Source organism: Camelus ferus, chromosome 7, assembly GCF_009834535.1.
Source record: "Camelus ferus isolate YT-003-E chromosome 7, BCGSAC_Cfer_1.0, whole genome shotgun sequence".
Classification (NCBI taxonomy): domain Eukaryota; kingdom Metazoa; phylum Chordata; class Mammalia; order Artiodactyla; family Camelidae; genus Camelus; species Camelus ferus.
The window spans coordinates 4,754,916-4,780,259 of record NC_045702.1 but is presented as its reverse complement, the minus strand read 5'-3'; the positions used below and the strand labels follow the sequence as shown (position 1 = coordinate 4,780,259).

General features: G+C 44.1%; 2 protein-coding genes across 4 annotated transcripts in view; both read left to right on the top strand.

Moving 5' to 3' along the window:
- Positions 1-20,222, top strand: part of LOC102507996 (polypeptide N-acetylgalactosaminyltransferase like 5) — a 36,673-nt gene extending 16,451 nt beyond the window's left edge. The window contains 6 exon segments of the mRNA XM_032483082.1: positions 1,848-1,970; positions 8,544-8,793; positions 11,726-11,843; positions 17,355-17,504; positions 19,670-19,817; positions 19,820-20,222. Coding sequence (XP_032338973.1) covers positions 1,848-1,970; positions 8,544-8,793; positions 11,726-11,843; positions 17,355-17,504; positions 19,670-19,817; positions 19,820-19,911 — 881 coding nt within the window. The 3' untranslated portion in view covers positions 19,912-20,222.
- A 3,304-nt stretch (positions 20,223-23,526) lies between these two features.
- The window catches only part of GALNT11 (polypeptide N-acetylgalactosaminyltransferase 11), a 48,094-nt gene continuing 46,276 nt past the window's right edge, over positions 23,527-25,344 (top strand). The window contains exon 1 of one of the 3 annotated variants that reach the window (XM_032483071.1): positions 23,527-23,722. The gene's annotated coding sequence lies outside the window, so the exon portion shown is untranslated. The remainder of the gene's footprint in view (positions 23,723-25,344) is intronic. The other 2 variants (XR_004321208.1, XM_032483070.1) reach the window with 2 other exon arrangements.

Here is a 25,344-nt window from a genome sequence, read left to right as displayed (position 1 = left end):
TCATTTCCACGGGAGCCCCCCCAATCAGAGGGATACAGTCCTGTTTATTTCTAGTCTTGTGCACTAGAGGGGGTATGGAGGAATGGTCAGTTTCCTTGTCTGATCAGTACACTGAGCAACACATCTGGCCACACGTGAGGCACGAAGTCCCCAGCAAAGCCATGAGCAGGGAACCGGTGGGATCTTTGCTAGACTGTGGAATTCTAACTTCTCACGTGGAAGGATAAGGAATCCTGCTGTGAAGATGCAGTTCCAGGATGACCAGAGGACACCTCCCCCCGGCCTTTCAGAACTATGCCACTGAGTTCAGAGACATACCTGGTCACTTGTTCATAGGTCCTTTAGGCATCAGGGGAATCACTGCTGATGGCTGAGATACGAGTGTGTTGCCGGCCCAGACCCTCCACCTCTCCTCGACCCACGGCCCCCTGGGCGGTGGCGCTTTCACCTGCCCCACCAAGGAGCTTAGTCTTGGTCCCTCCCACACAGAGCCTCGGACACAGGAAACGCCGGAAATGGGTGTTCTGTGTTCTGATGGAGCTCAGGACCGATAGATTTCTGCTTTAATCCACGGTGATTTCGTGTAGGCTCTAGGAAGACTTTTTTGTTTATTTATTTATTTTTAATTGAAGTACAATCAGTTACAGTGTGTCAGTTTCTGGTGTACAGAGTAATGTCCCGGTCATACCTATACATACATATATTCCTTTTCATATTCTTTTTCATTAATGGTTATTACAGGATACTGAGTGCAGTTCCCTGTGCTGTACAGAAAAAATCTGTTTTTTTATCTATTTTTACATATAGCAGTTTATATTTGTAAATCTCAAACTAAGGAGGACTTTTTTGAACTGTAGCTAGTCTTTTCCAGGTGACACCAGTAGGCATCACTGATGAAATCCCTCAACTTGGGATCGCAGGGGTCGGGGGCCCCCGCTGAGTTGCAGCAGAAGCATGTCCAGAGCCGACCTGCTACTGTCCACCCTCCTCACATCCCTGATCCCTCTCGACTACAAGCCAACAACCTGACCACCTTCCGAAAAACCCCAACCCTCCACTTGACGTCAGCGATGCCTGCCTCTGGCGTGCCTGTCTCCTCCCGGGTCTGCCTCGCAGAGCTCCTCTGTATCCTGGATGTGAGGGAGGTGTTGGCAGACATCTGAGCTGGGATGCTGCCCCTGCCCTGCAAGGGAGGCTGTGCAGCCTGCGGTCTGCCTCTGAGCAGGGCTCTGGCACTCTTTAAAGACAAGGAAGGAGATCTCTCCTTCTGCCAAGGATCCCCAGCTTCCTCATCCAGACTCCTAGGATTTAGGAACCTCTGAGGCACCTGTATCCGTCTCACCGGAGTCTAGCCTCATTTATCACCATCATGTTAACCTCCGAAGATTGAGTGGCTGCTAGGTACCAGGCTCTGTGCCGAGTGATGTATTTCTTCCTCTCCCTGCAGTGCTGCAAGGAATACGGTGGGTCTCCATTCTCGCCAATGAGGAAACTGAGACTCAAGTGGGTGTGATGACCTGCCTGGTAGTTACTACCAAATTAGCACAGTTGTTGGTAATAAACTAACAAAGCAACATAACTCATGCTTTTTCTATTAAAATTTTAACAGTGATGAGTTAAAATAGAGGCATCTCACTAGAAAGAGAAGAATATTTACGGTTGATGTCAATGCTGAATCACTTTTCATTCTCTTCCTTCCTTACATAGGATAACATTTTCTTTTAAAGTTAGAAAACTTCTGTGGAATAAGCATAGTTTTTAGGAGTCAGTCAAAATCATGAGACATTGTTTTAGTTTATGTAGTTATAGTTCTAAATTGTCCAGTGATGGTTTTTTTGTTTTTCCAGATGATCTGAAGGAGAAACTAGACTACCACCTGGAAATTTTTCGGGGAAAGATTAAAATAATACGAAACAAAAAGAGAGAGGGATTGATGCGAGCAAGGCTGGTTGGAGCGTCACATGCTTCAGGTACGAACGTTTCCTTTGGGACCTGACCCTGCGTCTGTGTCAGAGAGCTTCCTGCCCTTGCAGAAGTCATCCTCACGGGGACCCTCCGTGTCTCCACTGGCAGAAGCAAAAGAATATATTTCAGCCATACAAGTCTTTAATCCGCTTTTGACGCTGAAGGTATTCTGCTTCAAAACGTCAATTTGTTATTTCAAATAGAAGATATTCTTTGGCAGGGACTGTAATGTCAGCCTCCTGTTATGGGATAAGTTCTCCCAGCTACAGACTCTGGGATGGAGTTGAACATGCAGGGAACCCCCTGGGGTGCTCCTGGGACCATGCCTGTAAAGGAGCTAGGCAAGCAAGACTTTATGGAGAGAGTGGCACTGGGGTGCAGCTGCCTACCCTGGGGGGGGACTCTGAAGCCAGGATGGGAAGCAGAGGCAGATGAAACTGGAGGAGTGTTGACAGAGAAATGTCTGTGAAGGACACAGGGAAGAGGAAGGAGTGTGGACCAGAAGCTTCTGGCCTGACATCTCTGGAGGGAGAGAGGGAAGGAAGGGAAGGTTGAAAGCCCTCCAGCCTGCTGTGTGGCCCCGAGAAGGACTCGTTTGGGCTGGTGGGGAGCTCCAGAGCAAAGACCCTCCCATTGGAGAAGTCCAGTATTGGGCCCAAATGGCCCAGCTTGAGTTCTCCCCCATCTCGGGCCCCCTACACACACACAATGTGCCTAGTCATTGTCCAGGAGCCCAGGGAGGGCGTGGCCTTGGCGTGAGTGCTGCCTGAGATCCCTCAGCAGGTTCCCTTGATGGGAGGTCCCAGCGGCACACTCCCTCCACCTGTGTCCCTGAGTGGCCCCGTAGGGGAGAGCTTCTCTTTGGTCAGGAACACCTGCCTTGGGCTACTAAATGAGTAGAAATAAACTTCCACTGCATTTGAGCCTTGATAAATTTTGGAGTTTTATTATAATAGCAGCCAGCTTTAACACACCAGCTGTACTCCTGTCTCAGAGCCTTTGCACATGCTTACCCCCCTCCCTGGGAATGGTCTTCCAGATACCTGCATGGCTGGTTACTTCACCTTGTTCAGCGCTCTGTTTAAATGTCCCTGTATCAGAGAGGCCTTTCGAAATCACCCTGTTCAAAATAGCAAGCCCCTCACTATCATCCTTACTCAGATTGACTTTTTTCATAATGTTTGCTACCTGTCAACTGGACTGTGTTGGCGGTACTGCCCACGTGACTAGTGAAGTCACCATTAACCTGCAGTAGCTGAGACAGTTGTGATGGACTGTGTGCTGTGCCCTTGGACGGGACGGAAAATGACTGCTACTGGGTGGAAAATTCCATCGGGGAGAATGAGATAATTATGAACACTTTTTAACGCATTAAACAAATGCTTAGTATAAAACAATTAGTACAGATAAATAAGTAAAACAAATATTTAATTTATAGGCTTCAAAATGATAAAATACATAAAATGAAACTAGGAGAAATACAGGGCAAAAGTCATGAAAATTTAGAGCATTCATGGTGGGAAGTCTCTTGGAGATTTTAGAACTCACCATCCTTACTTCCCAGTTAAAGAAGCTAATCTCCCCCAGAGATCGGAGACCTGCTCCAGGTCACATAATTCAGGACTCAAACCCACGCCTTCTTATTTCCATTGCAGTTAAACAGTATCTTCACACCACCAGGTCGTGGAAATGTAGCAACCAACAAAAATGAGAAATTCAAATAGCATAGTCGCTTGAATTGTTTTTTTACAAGATCCAAATGGCTATGTTTGACAGATTTATAGTGTGAATTAAATGGAAGTGCTTGGATATTTTACAAAAGTTGATCATACACTTAAGCACAAAGAGATTCTCTATAAATCCCCCCAAACTAGATTTTGCAGACTACATTCTGAAACATCAATACAAAAAATTTAAAAGATACAGCAATAACATAATATATAGGTTTAATATATAGGTGAACAGAAATAAAAATATTTAAGACCTTAAAAAGTGATTGCTTTACACAAAATAAATTAGTCACGGAAATGAAATGTACAGCATGGGGAATATAGTCAATAACATTGTAAATATCTTGCATGGTAAAAAATGGTAACTAGATTTATCATGGTGATTATTTTGTAATGCATAGAAATAGCAAATAACTATTCTGTGCACCTGGAACTAACATAGTGTTGTAGGTCAATTACACTTCAATAAATTTTTTTTTTAAGAAAGGAAACATGATTGCTTTGGAGACCAAATCAAGAATATTTTAATAAGTTATTTAAAATAAATTAAAATAGAATGAGCTATATTTAAAAGTGTAGAAGCTAAAGAAAAGCAGAAAATAAAGTAAGAGGAGAAAGAGACTGAATATATTGAGTGAGATTGATACAGCATTTGTTGTTTCTTAAAAATAGAGTAACAAAACTTGCAAACCACAATCCCCAGAGAAATGTGCAAAAATATTGCTACAGGCAAGCAGAAAGCAAGCTTCTACTCAGGGAAAGATGGAGAATGTAGCTCCTGACTCTTAACTTCAGTGAGCAACCCATTTGAACATTCCACAGATATTTTGGGGAAGGAAGAATGGGAGAGATCCTTCATCAGGCAGATTGGACCTCAAGCCCTTCACTTATTTTAGGCTCTGAGAAATTGGTTTAATCTGGGAAGACATGGTTGAGATAAGCAGATAAGCTACAGATGATCGGAGGGAGGACCTAGCTCAGTGGTAGCGCACATGCTTAGCATGTAGAGGTCTCTGGGTTCAACCCCCAGTACCTCCATTGAAAAATAAATGCCTCTTCTTAAAAAAAATTTTTCCCTTAAAGGGGGCACTGAGGATTGAACCCAGGACCTTGTGCATGCTTGGCTATATCCACTGAACTATATCCATAAACAACAGGATCTTTATCTTTATTAATGGAGGTACTGGGGATTGAACCCATGAACTCGTGTGTGCTGAGCATGCCCTCTACCACTGAGCTATCCCCTCCACCACTTTCCTGCCTTTTTTGTTTTAATTCCAGCCATCCTGGTAGATAGGAAGCGGTAAGTCACTGTGTTTTTAATTGCATTTCCTTAATGACTAATGATGTCGAGCATCTTTTCCTATGCTTGCTGGCCATTTGTATATCTTCTTTGGAGAACCAGATGTTATTTTTCACCTATCAAATTAGCCAACATGATCTTAAAATGTTGATGTTATGTAATATTGTAGAAGCTATTTTAAGTGAAAAATGCAAAGTGTTGAACAGCGTGTGTGCTGCCAACAGTAAGAAAAACTATATGTGGTTTTAAAAAATGGGACTCTTTTTAGCTCAGTTTTGGTTGAGGCACGAAGACAACAGATGTTATATTCCAAAGTGAGTTGTCAGACACACTGCCATAAAGAAATTTCAAAAGAGATCTCTGAGAAGCAATAAAAGAACTCAGCTACACTGAGTTAGATTGTTAGAATTAGAGATGGTTTTTGGAGAAAGCTGCTTGCTAAAAGCCTGATGAGAGGGACTTGATACGAATTTCCTATACTGGGGGCTCAGCTAGTTGTCAGATATCAATACAACAAAACCAAAAGCATCCTGGGGGTGAGGAGAAGTGAACTGAAGTTGGCTTCTTGCCTGGGAATCAAAAGGGCGAAAGAAGGGCTGTGGCTAGGGGCACAACCAAGGATGCTTGCTTCTGTGTTAGCATCTGTGCTGGTGAGGGAACTTGCTCAGGCAATGGGCGATAAGACAGTGATAAAGATCGTCTTTGATCATTGGGACTATCTAGAAGGATGGACAGGTGTCAGGAGAGGAGGAGCCAGAGGTAGGACACAGGTTCCTAAACTGCTGAGGTGGGAGTCTGGACCAGTGGAATAGAATGCATTTGCCCAGTTTTGGGGAACTGCAGGTAAGAGACAACCGAGGATGGGAGGAGGGGTCCTCAAAATTGCTGTGGCAGCCACACCCTAAAAGAAGGAGTCAGCTCAGAGAGCACCCTGCTATCTTACCAAGGAAGAACCTCCCTGCCCCATTCACAGCTTTCCTCTCACTCTACTTTGGCTTCAGTGAAGTCAGAAACCACACGGAGTAATCTGGGGAAGGAGACCAGTAAACAAGAGATAAGAAGGCTTAATCCAAAGGCAAGTGATGGTCCCACAGGGTGACCTAGTTGTGGGGAAGGGATGATGGCCTGTTCTGCAGTCAGGGAAGTTTTGACTGCAACATGGGACTGGAAATTCTAATTGCTGAACTGAAGACTGTTTTAAACTTCAAGTGTCTGTAAGACTTTTCACTTAACCTAAGAGTTAGCAGAGAAGTCTTGGGGCCTGCTCTGGTTTGTAACCCACGGCAGGGAAAGGACCATTCCTCCCTACAGATTTAAAGGAGCAAAAATTAAGTTGCTTTCCCCCAGTCCTGCTTATTCTAGGAATTGGTAGAACAAATACATGTGAACATTTGCTGAGACCTGTGCACATGGTTTTGGATGGATAGATAAGAAACCAGTGATTTGAGCTGAGGGATAAAGGTTATGTCATTTTTAATGATTTAAAATTCTGTTGTGAATTGTATATAAGAATACTAGTTGTATTTTATAGTAAGATTTGGAAGATGTACTCTTTCTTTCCAATATGACTCTTTCTTTCCTAATGATTTTAACAGTTTTATTGAGTCACAATTCACACATCACACAATTCACTCACTGAAAGTGTACAATGCAATGTTTTTTTAGTATATTCCAAGGTTGTGTAACTATTTTATAGCCAAATAATATTCCATTGTGTGGTTATGCCACATTTTGTTTATCCATTCATCCATTGATGGACATTTGAGTTGTTGCCACTTTTTTACTATTAGGAATAATGCTGCTGTGAACATTAATGTACAAGATTTTGTGTGAACCTGGGTTTCGTTTCTCCTGGGTATGTGTACACCTAGAAGTAGAATTGTTGGGGCATTTGGTAACTTTATGTTTAATTGTTGAGGAACTGCCAAGTAATTTTTGCAAGTGGCTGTAACATTTTATATTCCCATCAATGATGAACAAGGGTTCCAATTTCTCCACAGTCTCACCAACGCTTGCCATTGTCTTTTTGATTATTGCCACCCTAGTGGGTGTGAAGTGATATGTCATTGTGATTTTGATTAGCATTTCCCTAACGACAAGTGATGTTGAGCACCTTTTCACGTGCTTAGGCCATTTCTATATCTTGTTTGGAGAAATGTCTATTCAAATGTCTATTACCCATTTTTTAAATTAAGTTTTTTTTATTATTGAGTTGTAAGGGTTCATTATATATTCTGGGTACAAGTCCTTGATCCAACATGTGACTTGTAAATAATTTCTCCCATTTTGTGAATTTTATTTTCACTTTCTTGATGGTGTTCGTTTAAGCACAGAAGTTTTTAGTTTTGCTGCAGTCCAGTTTATCTACTTTTTTCTTTTGTTGCTTGTAGTTTTGGTGTCATACCTAAGAAACCATTACCTAACCCAAGGTCCAGAGTTTTATAATTTCACCTCTTGCCATTTTAGGTCTGTGATTCTTTTGATTTAATATTTGTGTTTGGTGTGAGATAAGGGGTCCAACTTCATTATTTTCATGCTGACATCTGGTTGTCTCAGAATATTTACTGAAGAAATGATTCTTGCCTCATTGAGTGGTCTTGGCACCCTTGTTGAAAATCAATTAACCATAGATGCTTGGTTAATCTCTATATCCTCGATTCTATACATTTGGTCTATATCTACCGTTCTGCCAATATCATCCTGTCTTGATTATCATAGCCTTTTAGTAAGCTTTGACATCAAGAAGTCCTTCAACTTTGTCCTTTATCAAAATTGTTTGAGCTAATTTGGGCCCCTGGCCTTTCCATATGAGTTTTAGGATCAATTTCTGTAAAAAGAGCCAGCTAGGATTTTGGTAAGGATTGAGTTGAACCTGTAGATCAATTTGGCAGATTATTACCATTTTAACAATACTAAGTCTTCTGATATCAACATAGGATGTTTCTCACACTTTTCCTATAATTTCCCTATATATGTTGGCTACAAGAAAAAGTCTAAACTCTGCACCTGCACTTTGAGGTCCCTCCCAATTGAGACCAACTACTGTAGTTTAATAACATGTATGTTTCCTTTTGGCCATGCCAAGGGTTCCTGTGTTCTCTAAGCAGAATGGACCCTCATTAAATCTTGAACTCAAGAGCAAAAATAATTATACATCTTCACATCCCAAGCACCAAACTAAATACCAAAGAAGGTTTTCTTGCAGTAACGTTTGCTAAATTGACTTGATCAATCAAGGCTGACGTAAAATGATGCTTTTAAACTGAAGGCCAGCTCAGTTCCATCTGCTTCTTTAGAGTCTTCCCCAAACTACTCTCCAGCCCACAGTTCACCAGTTTCTTCTGAATATTGGTGGCACATGATGTCCTGTATTTTTGGTGCAAAATAAAGTATGTGTTTCTTGTCTCCTCCCAGTGAAGCTGAAAGCACCTTATAGCCAAACACACAGTAAGTGCTGAACAGCTGCTTGCTGCATTGAACTTTGACTTGCGTTACCCGGTGTTTCATCCTCGTGCGCTGACATGGACCTGTTCTTGCCTCCCCAGGGGACGTTCTGGTGTTCCTGGACAGCCACTGCGAGGTGAACAAAGCATGGCTGGAGCCCTTGCTGCATGCCATTGACAAGGACCCCAAAGTGGTCGTGTGTCCTCTGATCGATGTCATTGACGATATGACCCTGGAATACAAGCCCTCTCCTGTAGTGAGGGGAGCTTTCAACTGGCACCTGCAATTTAAGTGGGATCTTATTTTCTCTTACGAGCTGAATGGACCAGAAGGACCTACTAGACCTATCCGGTGAGATTTCTTCGTAATGGAAAATAGCATGTATGTATTGGGAGGGGGAGGGGAGAAGCTTCCAGAGATTATTACTTCGATTTCTCGAGCTTAATGAAGGGAAATTGTTAATTATTTATCTTGTTTCTAAAAGTCTATAATAATCGAATTTGGTAGGCTTTGTTTCTTCAGTTGAAAATGAGCATATCACCTCAGTTCAGGGTCCCACCGTGGTCAGTATCCCTCTGATTTCAGAGGTCCGTCTTTAGAATGTGGACTTGGTTCTCAAGTTACAAGTGGCATGTTGATCAATGAACAAAACACTGGCACTGTGGATAGCCGAGAAGTAGATGTCTTTGCCAAATTCGTATATTTATTCAAGTCTTCCATCTACAATTTTATAGGTTGAGATGAATGTGATTTTCCTAGATTATTAGTCTTGGAAAATGTGTTTCTAAATGTGAGAACAATTTGAATGTTGTGACTTCTAACTGCTTTTATGAGGTTGTTTCTCAAGAGACTCCCTCCAGGTCACTCCCCACATTTACTGATAACTTTGACACCAGGCTCACTTCTCTTCTTTGACTGTTAACCGCTTTGTTTCACCAAGCACCTGAGTATATTTTCTAACACCATCGCCTAGCAAGTCCTTGATCTTTGCCTCTCTTCTAATTTAGCTAGAGCTGTGTGATCTCTCATGACTTACTTAACCTCTCTGCACCTTGTTCTTTATCTGTAAGTCTGGAAAATGGCAATGCTTCACAGGGATGTTAATGAGGATTCAATGCCCTATTTCAGAGCTTAGGGCAATATCGGTCTATAATAAGTGTACATAAATGTTAGCTATTTGATGTTATTTCTACAGCCATATCCTGGATCTTTTATCTTCCAAATGACCAGGTATCCCTTTTTCTGGTCACATCCTAGGACCCTCCTAGCTTTTGCCTGCTCTGCTCCCCCACCCCCACCCTTGGATATCATCAATATCTCCAGTTCTTTGATTTCTCCTTTTACCCCTTCGTGGTTTTCTTTCTGCTCCTGTGGTCTAGACTCTCATCTGTGAATTCTCTTCCCACCAGTCCCGTCAACTCCCCGACGTGCTGTGCTGCTGCCACAGGAGCCCTGCAATTCTCCACCTCTGGCTCAGTTCCACCAGCCATTTCCTTTGTTCCTTTAAGAGATGTGAACTGGTGCTTCTGCACGTTGGTGGTCTCCAGGCTCATGCTGCTCAGCATCCCCTTTGCGCTCATTCCCTGAAGTGCATACTCTAAAACTTTATTATTTCCCTTAGTCCTGATGTCTGCCCCTGCCCTGAACCCCTACGTTTAGTAAGCAACCTGGCCTCCTAATTCAAGGAAGAAATGAACACTGTCTAAGAATTGGAAGGAATAATTGGGACGTTAGGTGATACTTTATGCTACAACCATGATGGAATATTATGCAGCCATCAAGCATGACCCCATGTGAACGCTGTATCGCCATTTTCCAACTTTCCCATTGCCTTCTCTAATCTGGTGATTAACCAATTCCAGGAGATCCATTTTTTGTGATGACTCTCACATCACATCTGTCCATCTTTCTGACAGTCTTCATGGCCCAGGCTGTCACTGCCTCAGGCTTAGACGCTACACCATGAAGGACAGTCTGGCCTACAGGCCCCTCCCCCTCATTCCAATCTCTCTTTTGCTACATTTTCTTGAAACCTCACTTTGCACATGTCCCAAATCTCACTCACTGTTTTTCCATTGCCTTTAGGATAACGTTCCATGCTGCTGGCTTCTCCCTTCTCTTTGACATGTGTTCTTCCCTTGCCTCCAGACCACCCCGGCCCCCTGGTCTTCCTCCTACCTCATGGGTTGTTCCCTCCCATTCCCTTTGCTGATTCTTCCTCCTCTCCCTGACCTCTCATGGTTGACGTTCCGAGGTCTCTTTGTCCTCCTCACCCCTCTTCCCTCTCAGAGTGATTCTCATCCATCTTATACCGATGACCCCCAGATCTATACTTCCAGCTCTGACCTCTCTCAGGACACCAGACTCATCTATCTGACTGCCCACTCGCATCTCCTCTTGGATGCTGAGTAGACGTCTCAAATATGTCCCAAACTGAATCTTCCACCAAAAGTAATTCCAAGCATGGCATCCCCCACTGCAGTGCATGGTAACTCTATCTTCCAGGCTACCCAGGTCAAAAACTTGGGAGTCAGCCTTGACCCTTCTCTTCCTCTGACTCCCTGCAGCCTATCTGTAGTAAATCTGCTGTTTCCATCTTCAAAATATATATGGAATTTAGCCACATCTTACCTCCTTCATGGCTCTCTCCTTAATCCAAGATTCTATTGTGTTTCTCTGGGACCACTGCAACAACCTCTAACTAGGGTCGCTACTTCCACCTTGGCCTTTTGATTAACTAACTTATCCCTAACACATCATAGTTGCTTTATATATACTATTTGAAACAAATGAATGAATGAATATATAATTCTTTTCAAGCTACTTAGTTTGGTATTATTGGACCCTGTTATTTATTGGTGGACAAAAGAAAGATGCTTTCTAACATGATGGTTTTCCCAGAAGTAAAAATGACAATTCACTTAATGCCTTTAGAAAGGAAGATCTCTAAACTCCGCTACCCGATTCAATCACCACTCCCACAGGAAACTCGTGTACTGAAAATAATTTTCCCTATCACCAAGACAACATTTAGAATTGATTGCTTACAAAATTTGGTGAGAGCTTAGAAAAAGCTATTGCTGCCTACTTTTTGGTAGTTATGGTTTTAACTTAGTAATTTTACATACTTACAGTCTATTAAGATAATGTTAGTATTAGTTAATATGGGTGTTTTCTAGCTTTTAAGAATGTTAAGTCTTTGAGTATATTAAGTCTAATTTTGGCAAAAATCTGTAATGACTGAATTAGTGGAATCAATTAAATATTTGTGCGTCCTTTTTAGGTCACCAGCAATGGCTGGAGGAATTTTTGCTATAAATAGGCATTATTTTTATGAACTTGGACAGTATGACAAGGGCATGAATCTCTGGGGAGGCGAAAACATGGAAATTTCACTCCGGGTAATTCAAACTTTGTGTTTTAAATCATTAACTTTGTGCATAGAAAGTAAAATCTAACTTTAAGTCATGTAATTTGCTGTGGCAATTCTTCCCTGTTTCCCACACAAGCCTCTGGTTCATTCACGTGCCATGTGAAATAAATGATTTACGGGACTCCTTGCAGAAATTGAAAACCTTTAATAAAATTTCAGATTTTCTTACCATATGTTATTTCTAATATATGGTATGTCAGATTAATATAATATTTTTAATCTATTTGTGGGATCTTTTTTTTTTATTATACTGATTGTCTTGGTAGTTGTAACAAGATGGGGAAAAAAACAGGATTAGGAGGTAGGGGTCTTGGGTGCCACTAAGTATATGGGCTATCTTAGGTCTCAGTGTTTCCATCCATAAAGTGAGAGGATTGGGTTGAAGATGTCTAACTCTTTTCTTAAAATTTATCTGCCTATCTATCTATCTATCTATCTACCTATTTATTTATTTATTTATTTAGGGACGGGGAGATAATTAGGTTTATTTATTCATCTTTTGTAATGGAGGTACTGGGGCTTGAGCCCAGGACCTTGTGTATGCTAAGCATATCTTCCCCCTTCCTAACTCTTAAATCCTGAGATACTTGCTACAGCGTGTGTAAAACTTGAAAACGTTATGGTAAATGAAAGAAGCCAGACACAAAAGGCCATATACTTATGTGAGTCCAGTCATATGAAATGTCTAGACTAAGCAAATCCATAGAACCAGAAAGTAAATGAGTAGTTGCCAGGGGCTAGGGGAGAAGAGCGACTGCTAACGGGTACCAGGTTTTTTGGAGGGTGAGAAAAATGTTCTAGAAGTAGATGGTGGTGATGGTTGCACAACCTTGTGAGAATACTGAAAATCACTGTGTTGTAGATGTTACAAGGGTGAATTTCTCATGGTGTATAAATTATATCTCAACAAAAGGAACAGATTTATTAGCTTTTTAGAAAATCCTATGATACTAGAACACTGCACATTAGACGTTAAGTTGAGTCCCAGCTCTACCACTTCCTTGCTGCGTGATCCTTGGCAAGTCATTCATTTTTCTAGTTCTCAGTTTTCTCACCTGTTAAATAGGAATAAATACACACACACACACACACACACATTCTCTGGATTTTATAAAGACTTAATGGAATAATTGGGTTAGAGAACCAGGTACAAAGCAGATATTCCTGGAGGGGGAGCCTGAAGAAAATACTGAGGTAGAACTATTCAGACGTTTATCATAAATAGCATTTTATGTTTGACTAAATAAATGACAGCCAATACTGTTCTACTTTAAATTTTGCCATCTGTGTTTTATACTCTCTGAAGTCATCTGCATGAACAGGCATGAACTCATTTAATCCTCACAATAAACCTGTGAGGTAGCGACCACCATCATCTCCTTTTTTTAATGGGGAAGCTGAGGCACAGAGAGGTAGAGTAACTTGTCCAAATTCACAGACCTCATGCGTAGTGTGCCCCAAACCCATCGCTTCCTGCCTCATATGTTCTACTCACCTTCAGGTCACGTGATTCCCCACCCCACCAGCTCGGGTTTACCCTGTTTCTAAGTCACTTTTCTCTGAGGCTGGCAATCTATTGGAAGCCTCCAAGGCTCTGAATTTTAGTTGCCCTAAGCTCAGTGTTATCATTGCTCATGGAAAGTGGTGATTTGCTAGGTGCCCATGGAGCTACAGCCTCACTCCTGACCTCAGATTACATCTCATGACCAGGCTTCAGATTGGCATTTCCATTTCCCTGAGACAGCAGACAGCTGTGCTGTGGCTAGCTCCATTGCCCAGGACCTGTGTTTCATCCTGGTGTCCCCGAAAGGGGCAAGATCACTGCTCCAGGAGCCAGGTCCCTGCCCTACTCTTAGAGGACATTGATGCCAGCTTAGATTTGGTCCAAGGTTGCTGAATCCCCTTAGATGCTGTGATTTGAAAGCAAACCACATTGCTGGCAAGAGACAAAGGGTGAATTAGATTCTCCTCTGTCTGCACAATGAAGAATTAGCCAAGCTCCTCAGCATCCGGCCCCCTGCTCGGACCATGTGTCTCCGCTGCCTCACAGGGTTACTTTTCTTGGCCCATCTGCTCAGAATTTCCACCCCTAAGAAGTTTCTCCAAGTTGCTTTCTCATCTCGTTCCACCTTCTCAATAACCTTACCTCCGTCGCATTCTAGTGACTTAATGGACGCTGATGACACCAGTTCTGGCACCTTCCCCAATCCTTCCCCTGAGTCGTAAACTTGTGTGTCCAATTGCCTACAAGTTACCGTCGTTTGAATGTCCCACAGGTGTGCTAAACCCACATTCCCTCTCTGAGTGGACGATGTGCACCCCCTCCCTGCCCCGCCACTCACCTGCACACACCCCACTCAACCACCGCTGAGAACCTCCTCGGGCTCCCTTTCCCTCTCATGCCCCACGTTCACCTCACCGTATCTGGTCAGTTCTACCCCTAAATCACTGCTTGTCTCTGTCCACTTTCCTCTTCCCCCACCGCCATAGTCCATAGTTAAAGCTTTGATGTAATTTATTCAGGAAGATTTTCTTGACCTCGTCCTCCTTTCCTCTCTGCGTACACGCGCGCGTGTGCCCCCCCCCCCCACACGCACACACACGTCTGGGGTCCGTTCTCCTCCTGTGCGTGCTTCACCTGTTACAGCACTTACTGTGCTATATTGCAGCTGTCTCTTGTCTGTTTGTGCAAGGCAGGCTGTGTAGATATGCAGCCTGTGTGGTTGCACGTGGTACCACGTTTAGAAGGATTCCCCCACCCCCGACATGGTTTAATGCTCTGCTCTTGCCGTCTTGAAATTTTTGATAATTTTTGAACCTGAGACTCCACTTTTATTTTGTGCTGAGCCCTGCCAATTGCATGTTCCCATCAGCTCTAAGCTCTGTGAGGGCTGGGACAGGGTCTGATTCATTCAAAATGTGTCCTCAGCACCTAGTACGTTGACTCGGTAAGAAGTGGTTGAAAACTATTCGCTGAGTGGTTGAACCACTCAGGACTAAGAGGCCTCTTGTGTAAATGATCAGAGCAATGCATACCCTCCCATGTTGCTGTGTGCTGTCACTGAGGCCATGTGCACAATGCCTTCAGCCAGTGTTTGTTCCCTTCTGTTTACCCTGCAGCTGCCCTGGAGTTCTAATTTCAAATGGCATCTGGCCAGCAGCCTCTCCCAGCTTTCTAGTAATAGATTTATTAATAGAGACTGGAAAAGATGAGACTGCACTAGAAATTAAGTTAAATAGGCAGCTTAAATCTGGGAGGCACCCCCAAAACTGAGGCCAGTGGAAGGGACTGAGAAACCCCGGCTTTGTTGCAAGACGCATCCCTGCTTCCCCCTCACAAATGCAGATTCCAGAAAAAGAGTAAAGAGCTACTCAGTAATGCCCCTGTTTCTGCCCCCGAATCAGAAAGTAGACAGCCTCCCCACCCATATGTGCCAATGGAGAAGGCCAGTGAGTCTGGACCCCAGTGAGTGAAGAGAGAATGGCAAGAAAAGGCTGGAGAGAGAGACAGGGCGGGACTCTGCAGGGCCCTGTAAGGATTTAGGTGTATCTTACGTGCAGTGGAATGCCACAGGTACAGCTTAGGTAGGGCAGTGTGTGGAGACTGACACAGTGGAGGGTAAGTGGGCAGACCAGGAGTTTCTTGCAATAACAGGGACAAAGGGTGACAATGGAGATGGAAAGAACAGGACAGATTCCAGGCATATTTACAAGTAGAATGGACAGAACCTGGAGACTGGCCAGCTAGGTGGATGTTGAGGGAAGGGGTGGCATTGTCATCCAGTTATCAGCCAGCTAATGCCACAATGATGCTTGTTACCAACCAGCTCAAAACTGAGGAGCCTAGGACAATCAGCATGTATCTTTTCTTTCATATGTCTGTAGGTGGCTGGAGTGGCTCTGCCCTGGAATTTACACTGGCGGGGCTGGGCTCTGCTCTCTGAGTTTGGTCAGTTCTACTTGTCATTCTAGTAGCAACTCAGGGTGTATGCTTCTCATGTTGATGGGCAAGGACACAAAAGTCAAGCCAAACCACACGGCTTGTTGGAAGCCTCTGCATGCCTCTTGCCCACTCACATTCCATGGACCAAAGCATGTGGAATGGACAAGCCCAAAGTCAGAGTATCAGAGAAATGTCCTCTGCCCCATGATGAGGGATAGTAAGTGAGATAAAATTTGCTGAGTCAATATGTCACGCCAAGTTTCTGGAATGATCAACTAAGTGGATGGAGGTCTTATTTACTTAATGAGTAAAACTGGTTAAGAGAAAAATGTTCCCTCATGTATCAGTTAGCTTTTGCTGTGTAACAGACTATTCTCATTGTGTCTTAAAACAACAGATAAGTGTTATTCCTTGTAATTCACTGTGTTGCTAAAGTGTTTCTGCTGGTCATAGCCAGGATGGCTGATTTCTACTGTGTTGCTTACACATCTGTGTTCATCTAGAGTCTCAGCTGGTGCTGGCTGGTCTAGAATGGTCTCATCACATGCCTGGACGTTGGCCCAATGGTAGCCGGGGCAGTGGTGACCACTAGGCCATTTATCTCTCATTATCAGGGAGGCTAGGGAGGCTTATTAACAGCGACTGGTCACCAGGTTCCCAAGAGCAGCAAGAGAAGGCAAGTCCAAAGTGCTGCAGGCACTTTTCAAGCATCTGTCTGCATCACATTTGTTAATGTCCTATTGGCCAAAGCAAATCACAAGGCCAAGAGATTCAAGGAATGAAGAAGTAAACCTCACTTTTCAATGGAATGAAGTACAGAGTTAATTGCACAGAAGTGTGCATATAGGAATGAGAAGCATGCGTGGGCAGGCCTGCAGTCCACTGCACTCCACTGCAGCACAGACACACTCTCAGTTTACAGAACATGAACTAAGCACTTTACATGCATCAGATTATCTCACGCTCCCAACAATCCTGTGGGTAGGTACCGTTATTATTCTCATTTCATGGGTGAGGAAACTGAGACACAAATAGGTGAAGTAACTTCACTAACTTGCCCCAGATCACACAGCTCGTAGCAGCCCCAGAGTCAGCGCTCTGAACCACTGCGTTGTACCCACTCTAGGTGGGCTACTCCGCCTCTTCCTCCTCCTCCAGGAACAACAACAACAATAGCAACAACAATAATAATAACATCTACAAAACTGGGATCTATGACTTTGTTCTATCAGGACAGCAGTTCCCAAAGTGAAGCGTGTACCAGAATGATCAGGGCCACCTAAAGAGTTAGTTAAAATACCGATTACTGGGTCTTCACTGCCCGCAGTTCCCAATTCAGTAGGTCTGGGCAGCCCAGGGATTTACTTTTCTAAGTTCCTGAGTGATGCTGATGCTGCCGGTCTGGGGCCCCTGCGAGAATCACTGAATTGGAGTAACCGAAAGAGTCATGCAAGTATGATTGCAGCAAAAAAATTCAGCAGTTGCCTGTTCCTAGCAAACAGACATGAATAAGTTTTCTGTTTTTCTTCTGTCTAGATCTGGATGTGTGGAGGCCAGCTCTTAATAATCCCCTGCTCTCGAGTAGGACATGTGGTTAAGCAACACATCACAAATCAAACTGAAGTTGCAAAAGCCTTGGCATTTAACAACCTCAGGGTGGTGCACGTTTGGCTGGATGACTACAAGGTGAAGGATGTGTCCCTGGTTTGGAAAGATGAGTGGGAGTACAGAGAGGAACTGGCTCAAAAGAAACCATGTACTGCCTTTCCAGATACCAGTTTTTATCCTTTTCTCAGTTGTCCTTGAAATGGGGTACCCCTTCGCCCACTCCTCCACCCTTTCCCAGACCCTCTTCTCAGTGAGTTCATTCCGAGCGGCTCTACTTACACCTTAGTCTTCTATTTTAGTCTCTAGGAAAACTCAGGTTTTTCAGAAGGAAATCAACCAACACAAGGTTTTTTTTTGGTTTTCCCAGATCTATTTCCCTCCTCCAAAGATTGCCCCTCTGCAGCAAACACCTCTCACAGCCCCTGCTCCCATAGACAAATTTTTAGATTCTCTTCTTTCACTACTAAGGTCCCAAGTGATGTGCCTTCTACTGCTCTGGGGACCACACAAGACTCTCCAGTACCTTTTTTCTCTAACAGGCAGGCATTTCTACATCAAAGCCAGGCCTATTTGCGTAGCTCCCTGTGGTTTAAGCCCCTTGCCAGGACCTTTAGAAAGCACAGAGAGGGGGTTGGGTACAGCTCAGTGGTAGAACGCATGTACAAGGTCCTGGGTTCGGGTCCTAGTACCTCCATTAAAAAAAAAAAAAGAATGCACAGAGAACATATAGCTGTGGCTCCATTTTAATTTGAAAGTTGTCCATCCAGAATCCATGTTCAAACAAACAATGACAGTCACAACAAGACCTCATTTCAGATACATGGGTAGAAATATGTAAGAAGCTCTCTGTGATATTGTATGTCTTGGTCTTGCTCTAATATTTCTTTATTAATTTAAATTATAAAAGTAGTAATACTCAATTTCTTTAGTAATCAGGACAATATGAATTAAAACCTCAATAGGAGCTTTCTACAAAGCCACCTAAATTGGCAAAAATTTTTAACATCTGCTAGGACCAAATTGGCAAGCACAGGAATTCTCAGACACCGTGGGTGGGAGTGTTAACTGTTACAAACTCACCTTGGAAAACAGTTTGGCAACATCAAGGAAAGTAATGGCTGACACTGACATGACACTATGATCCAGCCTTAATCTCCTAAGAGCTTTGCACATATGAAGTGTTCAGTCCTCACAACCATCTCACAAGGCTAGGGGCCAAGGTCATGTTATCAATAAATAGCAGGGTCAGAAATTGAAGCCAGACTGTCTTTCTCCAGAGTCTATTTGCCCTTGGCCACCAACCATCCCCCCATTTCTGAAACCATGGGCGTGTCTATTGGGACCTGGGAGACAGGGATCCTGTCCTTGAGTACCACTAAGAGTAGGAGAAAGGGGACAGACTACAATGCATGGCTGTGATTCTTGGGCTCTTGAGAAGAAGAATCTAGACTTCCTAAGTCCCTCCGATACAGGAAAGACTGTGGGGCGAGAAAATGGCCATGTCCCAAGGTCCCAGGCAAGTCCCTGGGACGCACCCCACCAAGAGAGGGTCCTTGGCTTCTCGCAGAAAAGAATTCAAGAGTGGGCCATAGTTGAGTAAAAGTAGATTTATTTAGAGATGCACACTGAGGAGGAGAGGGGTTGAAGTAAAGGCAGATACACACTCCACAGACAGAGTTCGGGCTGTCTCTGAAGGCAAGAGAGAGAGCGTGACTCGGTCTTGCTAGTTTTTACATGCTAACAAGTGAGAGGATTATTCCAACTACTTTGGGGAAGGGGCTGGGATTCCTAGGAGTTGGGCCATTGCCCTCTCTTTGATCTCTCATGGTTAGCTCTGGGTCATTTACTATGCTAATACATTACAACGTGTGTAATGAAATTCAAGGTCCACTGGAGGTCGAATCTCCCACCATCTTGGGCCTACTGGGAGTTGACTCTTCTGCCATCTTGGTGCTAAGTGCTGTGTCATTCCTTTCACGGCAGTGTCCTGCCCCCTTCCTTCTGGCTTCACCTCCGCAGTACTTTCATCATGTCTGTCACAGCACATACTGTGAATATGTGTGGGGGAGTGAGTCCCAGGTCCTACGTGTCTGCCCTCCCTGAACAAAGGAAAGGTTTTTTTTTTGCTGTTGTTGTTTTGTTGTGGATCAGATGATGAAAATATATACTGCTACGTTAGATGTCATGATTTGATCTCCAAATATTTGCTTGTTTTAATGAAATGACTCTTTATTTCCATTTAGGAGCAGTTTTTTTTACGAAGACCTGATCTAAAATCTCTTGACTATGGAAACATTAGTGAGCGTGTTGAATTAAGGAAACGATTGGGTTGCAAGTCATTTCAGTGGTATTTGGATACTGTCTTCCCAGAATTGGAGATAGCTGAGTAAAACTGATGAAAGGAAAACCAATCGTCATTAATAAAGGGTTAAAAAGTCCCCTAGTCCTTCAATATAGAGAAGAGGACAAGTTTGGAACATCGTGAAATACAGTAAAAAATACAACCAGAACGGGTCTACAACACAAGCGCCTTTTCTTTCCTCCTTTAATGACAGCTCTGAGGACTCTGTTATTCATCTGCCACTAAATTTCTAGGGTGGCAAGACCTTGACATTAATGCTGTCACACAGTTAAGATTATCATGCAGTTGATGGAGATAAAGTGTGTTATCTCCAATTATTTCCCAAACTCGCTTGGTCCTACTAACACAGCAGGACCCTGTGGGGTCCTCCCTGGTACAAATCCTTTCTGTGTCCCCTGTTTCTTGTTTATAAGAAATAGACTTCATTCAACCTCTGTGACCTCCCCTGAGTTCCAAAGGGTAGATTCAAAGACTTGCTAATCAGAGAAGGGAGGGAATGCAGAGACCGGGAGGAACAGTCAGGAAAACCTACTGCAGCCTTGGGGCAGGGTCCTGGTTCCTCCTCAAGGAATAGACATAATAATATCTTTGGGTTCTTCTGCAAGGACTAAGACCCCCACCCAGGTGGTGGGTGCTAACTTCAGGCTGAGCACAAGGTTTCTGGAATGCTGCCTTGTTACCAACCAATTAGAAGAGAAACACACACCCTGCAGACCCCCAGTCCACCCCAAATTTTGCCTATAAAAACCCCCCAAACCACTGGGGAGTTCGGGTTCTTCAAGCATGAGCCGCCAGTTCTCCTTGCTCGGCCCTGCAATAAGCCTTTCCCTGCTCCAAACGCTGACGTTTTGGTTTGTTTGGCCTCACTGCGCGTTGGGCATGTGAACTTTTGTTCGGTAACATAAGGGCTGCTCCTCTCTTTGCCGACTCAGTTCCTATGCCAGACAGGTGACCTGGGCCGGTGAGGTGACCTGGGCTGGTGATCTCCCCAGAAAGACGTTCTCAGAGAGCCTTGGTTGGTCCATACCAACTTCGGCTCAGCTGTACTGAGCTCCTTTCTTGCCGCCAGGGTAGATTCTGGCCCTGACACACTGCTTGGTTGGGTTCCTGGTTCCTGATGTCCAGTCACTTGCCTGGGTGTCCCCGTCCAGGTCTCAAAACCAGCCTCCCTGTTTGTTCTTGTCGGCCCTTCAGTTAACCGGAGACATTCCCCTCTTCCCTGCTTCTGATTTGTGTCTTTCTCATGTCTGCTCCCTCCCGTGGCTCTGGCCTGCAGCTCTCCTGACACTTCGTGGATCTGTATCTGTACCACCAGCATCTATGTGGGGACCTGTTTCCTGTGTGGACACACTCCCAGATGGCTAACGTACTCCTTTCAGGTTAGAGGGGTTCATCCTGGTGAAGGTGGCTGGAAAGATGAAATAGAACTAATTCACCAAAGGAAAAGAATGAGAAAATGAGGGAAGGAGCACACTGCAAGGAGTAAAAAGGAGGGTGCTTTAGGTAGGATCACTAAACAGAGCCTCTGCTGGAGAAAATACCAGCTCACTTGTGACAACAGGAAACAACTTAACTCGTCTGTTATGCTCATTCAATCAACAACTGAACAGTCACCTCAGGCCAGGTGTCCTTCTGGGTGCTGGGATACAGCAGACAATGGAACAGGCAAAATCCCTCCTTTCATGGAACTTGTGTTCTTGGGCTAATATATACAACGTAAAGAAAAAAAGAACCCATTTATCATTTCTTTATACCCATGTATTGGGCAAAATACTCTATAAAACCTGTTCTTAGAAAGACCTGGGAAAAAATGTGCTCATATTACAGATGGCCAGGGTAACTTGAATGGGCCTTTGAAAGTCAATCTGGCAACACAAAATAATTGCCACATTATGATTATATTCTTGGCCCATATTTATACCTTACCTGCTTCTAGAAAGTAATAAGAAACTGATTGTAATAAACCCATGAACCTATTAAAATTAGAGTAAAATATAAAATAGAAAATTCTGTAGCCAAGGGAAAAAGAATGGTAGTATAAATACAGAGAATCTTCTTGAAGTTAACTTTTTCCTGGTTTTCAAATCTGAGGCTATACATACATATTTTTTGGTAAGCATAAAGAAGGATGTTGTAAATATGAGCTCTGCCAAAGGAAAAAGAAGTGTTCTTTTCCTTGGAGCCATGGGTCTAATATTAAGTCTTAGGTTTCCTTTTTTTTTAAAAATGTAATTTAGCTCAGGCATGAGATAACATGAATAAGTCTTAGAAATGATGTAGAACGTTGCTTAAACAATCTCCTCTTGAATATTGTTTCAGTTGACTTGAATAGAAAACAAATCAGAATCAACATCCAAGTATTTGGTGTGATAGAAAAGAAGTCCACACTTGCCTGTAGATGGCAATTTTTTGTTTTTGTACAGAAATTTTAAAATCTGACTTATATTCTCAAGCTAGTTGAAAAGTATCTGCTCACCTGCTCAAGGCTTTTCACAAAACACAGTTTTTGTTATGACCAAAAGCTCAAACAAGCCTTAAATTAGCCTGGGAATTCTGTAAAGAAAGCATACTTTGAAGAATTTGTCCTAAAACACACTGATATGAAACAAGACCTAACACTAAGCTCTCTTCATGTTTCATACCCCCGGTAAGTACTCTGCGTAGATTATCTCATTTCATCCACACAACTACAAGACAGTTCCTACTGTTATTGCCATTTTATAGCGGAGAGAAGTAAGGTGAGGACTCATCCAGGGCTGGGGTTGCCAGATCAGGCCAATAAAAGTACAAGATGCCCTGGTAAATTTGAATTTTAGTGTAAGTAATTTCCACATATTTCATGGGACTTTTTTTTTTACTTGAAATTCAAATTTTAGGCCATCCTGTATTTCCTCTGACAACTGTATCTAGGGACAAATGAACACAGCCCCTACGCTAGTCTAAATCTGCCCAGCCTCAAAGACGGTGGGTTTAACCACATACTACACTGCAAGGAGCAGTTTAGTGTCATTCTTAGTAGTAGTAAAAACCTGAACCTAACTCAAAACATCAATTTCTGAAATTTATACAGTTGTACATTAATTTGGTGCAACAGGATGAACCCATTTAAAGTAACAGAATGGGGAAGGTATAGTTCGAGTGGTAGAGCGCATGCTTAGCATGCACGAGGTCCTGGGCTCATTCCCCAGTACCTGCATTGAAAAACCAAATATATAATTAAATAAGTAAACCTAACTACCTCCCCCCATAAAAATATCAATAAAATAACAGCTAGAAACAGATCTGTCCCATTCCCATCAGAATGTCAAATATTTAAGTTATCTGACACCTTCTAGGGCCGGGAGAAGGCGGCGCAAGTGCAGGTCTCTGGCACTGACGGTGCCCTAGAACACCGATTTCAAACTTTTAATTCGCTTTCCGGAGCGCCATACTGTCCCGCTTTCACGATCAACATACGAGGTTTCTCCATGGCTTCTCTGAAGACCACATATTCCCAAGCCCTGACATCCTAACTCCGCTCCCGTTTTCAAGAGTGCGGCTGCACATCTCTTAATAGGCTTAAGGGCATTTATCTTTAATGAGGGTATTTTAATAAAAGTGAAAAACGCAAAGGCCGTCCGCGACCCACCCCCGCGCCCAGGGTCAACAGCGGGGTCAACAGCGGGCTGGGCGACGCCAGGGCCGCGGGGCGCCCGCCTCGGACGGTGACGTCACCCGCGGCGCGCGGGGCGGGGCCGCCGTCACGTCGTTCCCCGGGCGCGCGCTCGGGCCGAGGCTGCGGCGCGGCCACTGGGCGCCAGTGCGCCCCGTGCTGCGTGTGCTCGCGGCAGCTCCGCCCGTTGCGGCGAAACGGCTCGGACCCGGGCTGTGGCCGGAGAGACGATGCCACAGCCCGCGTCTCGGAAGGCCGGGGTCCTGCGCTACGGGCGTCGAGGTGAGTAGCGAGGGGCCTGGCGGCGACGCCGGTGGGGACTGAGCCCGCGCGGCCTCCGTCCGTCCCCTCAGTGCCTCAGGCGAGCGGCTCGGGCGCGCGGCCCCCGCCTCAGGGTCCAGACGGCCCGGGGCGCCGGGGGCGACCGCCGCTCCCTGCGGGGTCTGTGGCCGCAGGCCCGGCGTCCGTCGCGTGTCCGGCGTTTGCAAAGCAGGACTGGGCTCTTGAGGCGGGAGGGTGGGCCGAGGAGACGCCGCAGACCAGCCCTGGGCGCCCGGGCCCGCGGGGGCGGCGGAGGAGGCCCCGCGCCGCGGCCCCGCCGGCGTTTCCTACCCTGCAGTCCCGGCAGGGCGGCTCAGCCTCTAAAAGAAAATAGTGCCCTGGAAACATCTCGCAGTGGAGCGAATTGAATAATGCACCTCCTGTTATTCCCCCCTCAGTGGCCACAGTATTCAGTGTTCACGCTTGTTTGAAAGAATAATAATTTAAAAGAAAAACACAGTTTTAAAAAATGGTTGATTTCTGTCACGCAGGATTTGACCAGGTCCTCTCAAGGCATTTGGTTGATGAACATCTTAGGTTTCCTTTTTCTTTTTCTTTGCAGTGTACTTACTTGTTGAAGAAATTGGGTTCTTTGTCCTGTATAATTTCCCACGCTCTTAGAATACTTGCCGTTTGGATAAAGTAAAAACTTCAAGCCCACACCCTCCAGTGCTGGTAGACTTCACTGCTTGAGGAATATTAATATGCTTACGAGGGAAGAGCTTTATTTTCATCATCGAAGAAGATTCGGTCCAGCATTCCTTTTTACTCTCTGTTAGGAAAACGGTTGGCTGGTTGGTTGGTTGGTTGGTTGGTTTTCCAAGTATAACGTGAAATTACGACTTTGAAAATGCTTCTCATACGGCTGTGCACCAGTAAAATATGGTGGTGCTATTTTCATCCCCCAAGTCACAGGTTTAAGCTAGATTTTTTTTTTTTAAACCACTCAGCTCCTCCCTTTTACCTAAATATGCCTATGTTGAGATGGACTCGGCCTTCAGAAAAATCAAAAACAATCCTCTCCCTCCCCTCAATATTTACCAGTTGAGCTTTCAAGTTAAACGTCATGGAAGAGTAGTCCACACTTCTCATGCCTTCTCTTGACAATTTCTGTCAAGAGAAGCAATTTGGGGTCTATCTTCACTTTTTAAACCTTTTTAAAAATAATTGTGGTAAAATATACATAATATGAAGTTTATTGTTTTAACCGTTTTAAGTGTACACTTCAGAGGTATTAAGTACATTCACAGTTTTGTGTCACCATCACCACTATCTCCAAAAGTTTTTCATCACCCAAAACAGAAACTAAGCATTAAGCATTTCCCCTCCCCCAGCACTTTCTATCTCTGTGAATTTGCTTATTCTCGATGCCTCACAGAATTGGAATCATACAATATTTGCCTCTTCTGTGTCTGGCTTATTTCACCTAATGTTTTCAAGGTTCATCCATGCTGTAGCGTATCTCAGACTTCGTTCTTTTGTATGGCTGGATAATAGCCCGTTGAATGGCTGTATCTCAGTTTGTTTATCCAGTCATCCTTCGATGTACATCTAGCTGTTTCCACCTCTTGGCTACCGTGAAT